The following is a 10,300-nucleotide window of genomic DNA, read 5'->3' as shown; positions in this document are numbered from 1 at the left end:
ATTCAACGATTGTTACGATATTACGATTTCAGTGCAGATATCTGAACTTGATTTCAATGGAGATATCTGAACTTTAAAGTTATACCATGTAAATTTTTTTATAAAACAAATCTTAAAATGGTCCTAGCTGTTAAATCGCTAAAGTTTTAGAACCCCCACTCCGTTATTTTCAGCTTCTAAAGCCTTCTCTTTATATGTTTTCTATGATCCCTGCCCGGGACCGGTTTTCGCGGAAAAATTGCGTCATCACACTACCGGCCAATCACAGCGAGGGTTATACACTGCCGGCCAATCACAGCGCAGAACATACACTGCCGGGCTCTCTGGTGGGTTTAGGAAACACGCCTTCAGGAGGTACACTGCAGTGTTTACACTGGAGGAGTCTAGCATGTAACTCACCAACCGCTGCTCGTAGAAGGACACGGGAGACCTCATTGAAAGCGTCTCGGCGAGGCGAGGCGGACGCGGTGGTCTGACGGCCCGGTCCGCGAGCGAAAAACGGACGAAAAAAGCAAACGCGACCACGGTTTGCTATACTGCTACAGACCACCAGTTGAGCAACTTACACAGTATAGCTTTAAAGTATGCTACTCATGAATCAGTATTCACAAGTTTTCAACTGTATAAAATGTGAGAAAAAAATGCAAGCTCTAAATATAATCCACCGAGATCCACAGTTGTAGTGGAGTAAAAGTACGATATTTCCCTCTGAGATGTAGTAGTAAAAGTAAAAGTACAGAAAATTGTAAATACTCCAGTAAAGTAAAGAATACCAAAAATGTTACTTAAAGGAGCTATAGTCAACTTTTTCATTGTAGGTGTACATCCTAGTCTACAGACTAGGATGTAAACAAAGTACGGGCCCTGTAAATGTAAACAAAGGGCCAAAATGATTATTTTATCATTATTTTACGCTTTTTGTGGTCACTTTTTAATTGAAACACATATATGAAGCTTATTTTTTTATAAAATATTTTCGAAACATTATTTTTATTTTAGCATCCGTTTTTCAAGAAAAAGTTGACTATAGCTCCTTTAAGTAACAGTAGGGTACGTGTACTTAGTTACTTTCCACCCCTGGCACAGTGGAGGGAGACAGGGGAGAGAGAATCAGGGGGGGAAATCTAGCTTTTGCGAACGCCCATCATTTCGACTGGAGGGTTAGCGACTCACTCCACGGAGGTTAAAGACCCAATGAAATGACTATTTTGGGTATTTTATTTTGAAGTTTCAGTTTGAAAAGGAAGCCTGTGTGTTTCTGAACTAATCGGAGGGGACCAGCCCTTCAGGCGATGGGATTTAAAATCTGAGTAATGGGAGTAATGGGAGCCAGCAATGGGAAACAAACAGGTGAATGTAATCAAAGGTTCATTTATATGCAAGCGGACCTGTCTATGTCATCACTTTTTGAATTTCTGTTCACAGGAAGTAATTAAGAATGGCCTATTTAGGGACCCTTGATATAAATATACACAAAAATTGTTTATTTTCTATTTTTTGGCATCTAGTGTTAGGTATGGCCATATTATCACTACAGATATGCTCTAAAAGTGTGAAAAACATGTTTTTGATTTCACCCTGTCTTTAAGGTTATGGTCAGGGTTAGAGTCGAGTGTCAAAAAGATGACATGTAGTAACAGCGACACGCTCCCAATCAGGGAATGACACATAGTGAATCCGCCGCCAGGCTCAGGAATCGAACCCGGGACATGCTGTCAGGCATCAAACAGCCCGTCACCATTTGGCTACCAGCACTCCACTGTCTCAGCTTTCAAACCTCCACTGTCCGCTGCTACCACTCCCCTTCCCAACCAAAGAACTTGTGGCTGCGGGCTCCTGGTGCTAGGGATTTTGGCAGGGTTTCGATGCATGTTTTGAATAAAATACTTTCACCCCCTGGCCTCCCTGTTTTTGGGCTTATTGTTATAGGTTTTTAAATGTGCGAAAATAACCGATCTACAAGGTCACATAGCTATTTTCGGCATGTATCAGGTTTAAGTGATTCAATGTTTTCTCTTCGCAACTTTTCCGGGCTATGATTTTCCACTGGTAGCAATGTCAAGAAGACATCTTCAACATGCAGCCATTTGGCATTTTGGTAATATATTAGTATATGCAATAATATTGTTAGTGGTTTCTCTTCTCTTCTCTTCTCTTCTCTTCTCTTCTCTTCTCTTCTCTTCTCTTCTCTTCTCTTCTCTTCCTTATACCCCTGACCTTTCTATTGTAAATAGCTTCTGTTCCCCCCGACTGTCTTATGATGATATTTTCTGCATAGTACCGTGTTCTATTTGTCTGTCATTTAGTGTTTTATGAGTTGTAAAAAGGACTGCAATTTAAACAAGCCAAAAGCTTTCTTGTGGTTTTTAACCTTTTAGTTGACTAGGTACCAGTGAACTGTACTTTTCTTATGCAAACCTATAATAAAGTTTTCAATCAAATTCTCTTCTCTTCTCTTCTCTTCTCTTCTCTTCTCTTCTCTTCTCTTCTCTTCTCTTCTATAAATATAAATATTTGAAAGTTGAAATAAAATGTTTAACTTCAAATGTTTAGCTGGGGTCGGGGCTTAAAACGTTGCCCAAATTTGGAGTCATGGATATACGTATGTCGTAAAAGAGTGCCTTGTCAGCCAGCCTACAGGAAGCCAGGAGATCCACGCTGGAGCCACAGCGTTCCCATGCGGATCCCCGGATCCACATGGTTCCGCTTTTGGCCTGATCATATGGTGCTACATTTGGGACGCATGTGTGTGTTGTAGCGGTGCCTGAAGTGAACGCCCGCCAAACCCGCCAGCGTAGAAATTAACCCAGCGTGACCTGAGGCTCGATTCTATAATGCAGGGGTCTTCAACGTTTTCAGACCAAGGACCACTTAGCTGAGAGAGAGATGAAAAAGGGACCCTCTCTACATATTGTATAAATGTGTGATGCAGATTTTCATCAATTTCATTGATAGACTCATAGACTTGTTTGACAGCACTGTCATCAGTCTATGTTGGATTCATGTTAATATGTTTTCTCAGACATTTAACCACTTGAATCGTTGATAACTTGACCTTTCACTCTGTACTTGGTTTGCTCTTTTTTTACCTCTTCAAACCTATTTGCCAAAAATAGCCGATCTACAAGCTCTCAACGCCTCGCGCTGCGAGGCGTTGAGAGCTTGTAGATCTGCATTTTTGTCTAAAGTTTTCCTCAGAATAGGGATGCAAGGATTCAAGTTGTTCATTTAAAAGAATTATCCTACTGTATCACACAAAGATTTGGCGGCCCCCCTGTAGTAACTCTGAGGACCCCTAAGGGTCCGGGACCCCCTATTGAAGACCGCTGCTATAATGTCTTCTAAATTCCAACAATTTTCAAAAAGAAAAAACTAAAAACTAAAAACATGTTGCTATCATATATTTTTTACACACCTAGCTTATCCCAAGGGGGCACCTTCAGTTTCACCCAGCTGAGTGCTGCCCACAGAGGAGAGAGCAATTGTTTTGCTCAGGGACACTACAACACATTTCTGGCCTGGAATCGTACCTACAACAACCAGGGCTCTGGTTCCCCAGGCGAGCTCACTAAGCACTCAGCTATGGCCACCCCAAAGGTGCTCGAACCTTTTCAAGTCAAGGACCACCCAAAATGATATGTATTCAGCCGCAAACCCCCATCTCCAAAGATTTCATTCCAAGGACCTGATCGAGAAGCAAAGATTTTAATTTTAAAAGAATCGCTTTAAAAACACATATTTGTTCAAAGATTTACAATAATTTTCAAGTTTTTTCAAAAGTAGCAAATCTAACAAGCTTGCAACGCGGCAAAGTGACCCGCTGCGAGCTTGTAGATGCTTCTCCCGGGCTCAGTGGGTTAAGTGCGGCGGCGGGTAGCGCTGTCAAGTTACCGGCCAACTTGGCGGGTGATGAATCAAAAGCTCCAAATATCTCGCAGCATCTGTCTGAGGAGGGCTGGGGCCCTAATCCTACAATTCCCATGAACACTAGTGTGGTAATGTACTGTAATACGACCACTGGCCCGCTCCCATGTTCTGTGTGTGTGTGTGTGTGTGTGTGTGTGTGTGTGTGTGTGTGTGTGTGTGTGTGTGTGTGTGTGTGTGTGTGTGTGTGTGTGTGTGTGTGTGTGTGTGTGTGTGTGTTAGTAATGAGGTACTGGATGGGAGATATGGAGTGTGTGTGAGTTTACAAACTGTGACAGCTCTGCTGTTCCGAGGCAGGATTACACTGTGCTGCTGGGATGTCTGACACACAACAGCGATTGGTTCATATGAGTCAAGTCTCTATACGCACATCTGAACAGCATACGCAAACTAGCCTGCTTTATAAGACCTACTCTCAATTCAGTTCAATTCAATTCAATTCAGTTCAGTTCAGTTCAGTTCAGTTCAGTTCAATTCAATTCAATTCAATTCAATTCAATTCAATTCAATTCAATTCAGTTCAGTTCAGTTCAGTTCAATTCAATTCAAAGGGTCTTTATCGCAATGGTGTAAGGCAGTGGTTCTCAACCTTTTCAGGCCACGACAGCCAATATAATCATATTTTAACTGGGGACCCGCCCCCACCCTGACAAGCACTAAGAGTTGAGGCATTACATTTTGTAAAACACAGTTCTATTGTGAAAATAGCCGATCTACATGCTCACAACGCCTCGCAACTTCTGCCTCTAATATTTTACAATTTGGCCAAGTGTAATCTGTCAGTTAAGAGGTATTAAAAAAATCCTTAAATTGTCTCTTTAGAAATGTGCAGATACCCTCTATACACTTAAACTTTATGTTGGTTTGTTTACTGTTGAGTGAGAAAACAATGTTGCACATTAAGTTAATCATCTGAGGACCCCCCCAAAATAATTTGGGGACCACTCTCGGGGTCCCGACCTACAGGCTAGAACCACTGGTGTAAAGTAACTAAGTACTGTACATTTACTTAGGTTCTGTACTTAAGTACAATTTTGAGGTATTTATTTACTTTACTTGAGTATTTCCAATACGTTATACTTCTACTCCACTACAAGACTTCACGTAATCCATAAGTTAATATCACTAAGTATCTGTTGCCCCTCATCTTCTGCTATTACTGTACAAAACTTTTATTCAACCTGTTCTGTTGTATTGTTCCCGTGTGTTTTTTTTCACTATTCTTTCCATGCCTAACAGAAACAAACGTTACAGTATTACCCGTATTGCTTCCAAGATCATCGGACTTCCCACATGCACCCTCACTTGCTGATATGAACAATAAGGCCATCACATGCTTAGCACTCTCAATAACAAATGACTTGCCATCGGGCAAAGATACAGAACCACGAAGTGGAAAAGGGGTTTTGTCCCCTCAGCCATCGCTGCACTAAACAAACTGCCCGCCCCCATCGATAGGCTAAAGCAGGGTTCCCCAATAGGCGGCCCACGGGGGGCTACTGTCTGGCCCCCACCAACCCCAGTAATAATGGTGGTATAAGAGCAGCAACAACACTAGACCTTGTATCTCCAAATGTGTACGTTCTTTCGCAAATCATACAAGGCCGTCGCACAAAAGTAGTGAAAACAGCCGATCTACAAGCACACAGATCGGCTTGTGTGCTTGTAGATCGGCTGTTTTCACTAGTTTAAATCATTTTTAAAATGATAAATTCAAAACGAACGGTTTTGGACATACAAGATTTTCACCCGACAACGACGATATCTGAACTGTCGCTGCATGGAGTAGCGGGAACGCTGTGGTCGCCCCTGCAATGTTGTGGCCCTCGGCTTGGTAGTTTGTACCCTAGACATAATTTGGCCCTTGGGGAAAACTAATTGGGGAACCCTGGGCTACAGTGAGGACTAGGGATGGGACGATAATCGATATTATCATTTATCGTGATAAAAAACACTCACAATAATCTTATTGTAAAATTGTCCTCCGTCATGCACTGGGATCAATTCACCTTTTATTTGCCTAGCTGTATATCCGGTACCACTTGAACCCTCTATAATAGGTCAAACGGACCTGGAAATAATGTACTTGATACCGTTTTTGATTTCACTCTCTCATTGCCAAAAAATTGCCGACCAGTCACTCAGCCTGCCAGCCAGCCAGCCAGCCAGCCAGCCTGTCAGTCAGTCAGTTTGTGTCATATTTTCCACATTAAGCGTGTTCCTCCTCTCCTGGTGGTTTACTTAATGACCCCCCCCCCCCCACACACACACACACACACACACACACACACACACACACACACACACACACACACACACACTAATGGGGGGTTAGTGTGGAGGGGGGGCACAACAACCAGGAAATACGTAAGCAATTTATCATGAAAGGGAGTGGATTGTTGTCTGATTTACCCACTGTTTCAGGGTTGTGGCACGAGGCGCAGCCGAGTGCCAAACAACCCTGAAACAGTGGGTAAATCAGACAACAATCCACGACCTTGAATGGTAAATTGCTTTTCTACCACTTTTCCCATATACATGAAAGAAAACACATAGTTGTAACTTGCAAGGATCTTAAGTTACAATCATTATTGCCTATAAAACTTCCGCCACAACCACAAATAGTTCCACAAACAACATTTTCTAGTCACCACCAGATGGCGCCAACTCCATACTGATCCATGCTTTGGCTGATGTCTAGCTTACAGCTAAGCTAACGTCAGTTAGAAGCACCGTTTCGGCCGTAAATAGAGGCTGTTCGCTTCCAGAAAGGCATAGGTTCAGAGAAAAGGGGCTTTAAAGTTGGCGGATTGCATTGGATCCAAATAAATCGGCGACGATAGTACGTTCGCTAGTAAACATAGGACCGCCGCGACGGTTATTTGTTGGCTGGGGGAAAGGTGTTCCGACTCCCTCCTGAAGTCCCCGGATGCGTTACATCGCGTATTGATCTCGGAAATGTGCCTCATTACCATGTACATCCGGGCAGTTTCACACAGATGAGTATTGTGGCCTCATTTACTACTGTTTTAAGCCAATCACAATCCTGTATTTGAACACGTGACTAGAAAAAGTGGTAGAAACCCTGTTACACCACATCTGGTAGTGGGCTACCACTGCGTGCGTGCGACGTGCGTGCATGCGCGCGTGTATGACTGCGTGTATAATGTTCTCATTTTGATCATAAGACCCAAATTACTGAATGTCTCCAGGTTTTCATTCAGAATATGTATGACACTGATTTACTACGACATCAGCACTCCACTAGCACTAGTGGTTCTCAGATGTTTTATTTTCAAGGACCCCCTTAACTCGGAGAGTGTACAAATACGGGTCCATTTGGTTCCATTTGTAGACTCTCGAGAGTTACAGACCTATTATGGTCATTGCAGGGATAGCTCTTATGTGTTTCTGGTAATATTAGTAATATTATTGTCCACTCATTTTGTATGTATGTCTGTGGCAAAAACTGAATTTTGACAAGTAATGTTGTAGTGCCCGTTCGGGCAGATCTTTATGCCCATATGTGTTGGAGTGCCCGTTGGGTAGTTCTTTGTGCCCATACACATGGTGTTCGAAGTGAGCCCACACTGTTTCGTAGGAACAGCATTTCTAGTTATTATTATTATTATTAGCCTATCATCATCATCTTCATTATCATTAACGTTTGATTTGATTTATTAGACACAATATGCAAAAAAAGAAAAACACAATATGCATCTTTCCTCTCACAGATAAGTCGGTGACTCCATTGTAGGCCTACCTAGTCCTTGGCTTTGGTCTTGACAACATAGCCTACACAACATAACACATGGAGGAAATCAGGAAATCCTATACAGTCATACAAGGCCAACCTATAGCCTACAGCACTGAAGATTCATGATAATCACATAACTGTTAGCCTAACTGTATCTCACAGCATAAACAGGCCTATTAAGAGACAATTAGGCTCCAGACAATCCTGTATCCTGTGATGCAGAGTCAGTAAAGGTAACTGACACCCAGTCAGCCATGGTGGAGTGAAAGCATTCAAAGCATCAACACAAGGCCTGTCGCAGGCACTGTGCGACCCGTTAGAAACATCCCATTAGGCATAATAATAATAATTCACACATATGGATAGCTATAATAAGCAACTGCATTGATCAAGCAAGCAACGATGCACGTCCACGTCGCAAAAAACAAACAAATACCGACGCATGTGTCGCTCACGTTTATAATGTATGCTCTGGCGTACAGCGGTCTCTAATGAAAACAAAAAACAAAGAATATGCATTTCGACCATTTGAAAATAGCCAATCTACAAGCTCGCGACGCATTGTGAGCTTGTAGATCGGCTATTTTCAAGATTGTTATAGGCTACATTGAAAACTTGAAAAGGGTTGGGTTTGTTTTGGCCAAAGACCGACAAGGATCTTGCTTCATTCATTCATTCACTCACAGTAAGACAAGGATGCGTTGTGATTCTTATAGCCTCCGGTTTTCTAATGGTTTACTAATCCTAATGTAATCTTACCAAGTCGATGAAGGTGAGGAACTTCCAGCTGCCTCCGTAGGTCTGGTGCGCAGGCATGTCTATGGCCTTGTAGTTGCACAGCACCGAGAAATAGGACAGCAGGATGGCCACGCGGAGGACCTGGCACGGGATCAACGCCATGGTGAAGATGAGGATAATGATGGAGATGGAGATGCTGATGGTGACTGGTGATGCCTCTCTTTTTCCTCTCCTCTCTATCTATCTCTTTCTTTCTCATAGACCCCCGGCTCAAATTTCGTCTCCTCTCCTCTCTCCTCTCGGGCGCAATCCGCGCATGCACGCTCGCTCTCTCTCTCTCTCTCTCTCTCTCTCTCTCTCTCTCTCTCTCTCTCTCTCTCTCTCTCTCTCTCTCTCGCTCTCTCGCTCTCTCTCTCTCTCCCTCCTTCCGGCTTGCTTCCGTGTTATTTTGTGCGATGGAGGATTGGAGGGGAGGGGGGGACGAGAGAGAGAGAGAGAGAGAGAGAGAGAGAGAGAGAGAGGATGCAGCGACACAGGAGGTTGCGTGCTAAGTGTGCGCGCAGGGCGCAGCAACGGCAGGGGAGGAGGGTGCAGGAGGATGCAGTTACCATAGCAACGCTGGAACGCTGCATGAGAGGCACTGGCACGGATGGATGGATGGATGGATGGATGGATGGATGACACAGACTGGCCAGAGCTCTTAATTGCTGCCTTTGAACTTCAAAGGGGTAGTGCACTGAGGTAATTGATGATTGGTCCATACAAATGTCAAGTGCTCGTTAGTGATCTCTCTTATCAATGAAAGTATCAAAGACGACTACCTGTTTGATGCCTGTCTTAAGGGGCTTCCGCACCACGCGCGGCCTCCGCCTCCTATTCATTTTCAATGGGAGGCGGGCGGCTATTTTGGCCGCGCAGCCAAGTTTTGGGGCGGCGAGGCGAGCGGGCGCGGTCCCGTGAAATCCCCCGCGAGCGTGCTCGTTTGTGCATGCGTACGCGGGCGGTGAGAGATGGATTGTGTTCATCTTTGTGAAATACCGCGAGGCGTTTACTCACTGAGCGAGGGTGTTTGTGACTCACCGCGGTGCGGCCACCGCTGATCCTAGCGGCAGCCCCGACGGCAACCGCCTGTAGTGTGGAGGGCACCTTAGAGGGGAGGGGGGGGTGTTTTTACACACAGACTTGCCTAGTTCTCCTTTAATCGCAGCTCATGTGATTTGGAAATTGCAGTAGCCTAGTTCATATTGTGGTTTAGAATATTTTTTCGATTTGTTGTTCAGCCTTAAGTCCCTTTAGACCCAGCGTTGGGGGTTTCGCAACTTTTACAGTGACCAGTACTGTGGAGTTTGTAGTATCACCTCCAACATAAACTATGCCGTATTGACATATACTGAAATAGAACAGTCGATGCCTCTTCCCTCCAAAAACTGTTACTGTAAGCTCAACTGACAATGTGTAGCCCTAAATGCCCCATGGGACCCCAGAGGCAAAGACACGGGGACAGAGGAGCAGGGTTTAAATCATTTTATAGACTTAAATGTTACGTGGGGCAGTGGTGTAAAGTAAAGTAAAGTAGATTTACTTAAGTTCTGTACTTAAGTGCACTCTTGAATTATTTCCAATCTCCAATACTTTTACTTCTAGTCCACTACATCTTGGATCCAAATATTGTAGCCTACTTTTACACCACTACATTTATTAGAAAACTTTAGTTACTTAAGTTGTTACTTTGTAGATTTTGATAATTTATCTATATGTTCGAGTTGGGAAGCACTCGTTTGTATTTCACTCAACGTCATGCGTACACCCCAGTTTGGAAATTGCACATATTATGCAGGAGGCAGCAGGACGTTGAAAACGAGAGCTTCCAAACTCATTGTA

The 10,300-nt window shown here is 43.7% G+C and overlaps 1 protein-coding gene across 1 annotated transcript in view; it reads right to left on the bottom strand.

The window, feature by feature from the left end:
• aig1 (androgen-induced 1 (H. sapiens)) overlaps positions 1-8,581 on the bottom strand; it is a gene marked incomplete at both ends in the record, with an annotated part of 51,245 nt that extends 42,664 nt beyond the window's left edge. The window contains one exon of the mRNA XM_080744794.1: positions 8,441-8,581. Coding sequence (XP_080600920.1) covers positions 8,441-8,581 — 141 coding nt within the window. The remainder of the gene's footprint in view (positions 1-8,440) is intronic.
• Positions 8,582-10,300: the final 1,719 nt, after the last annotated feature.

Source organism: Nannobrachium achirus, assembly GCF_963921795.1.
Source record: "Nannobrachium achirus genome assembly, chromosome: 16".
NCBI classification, from domain to species: domain Eukaryota; kingdom Metazoa; phylum Chordata; class Actinopteri; order Myctophiformes; family Myctophidae; genus Nannobrachium; species Nannobrachium achirus.
This window is presented reverse-complemented; position numbering and strand designations above follow the sequence as displayed.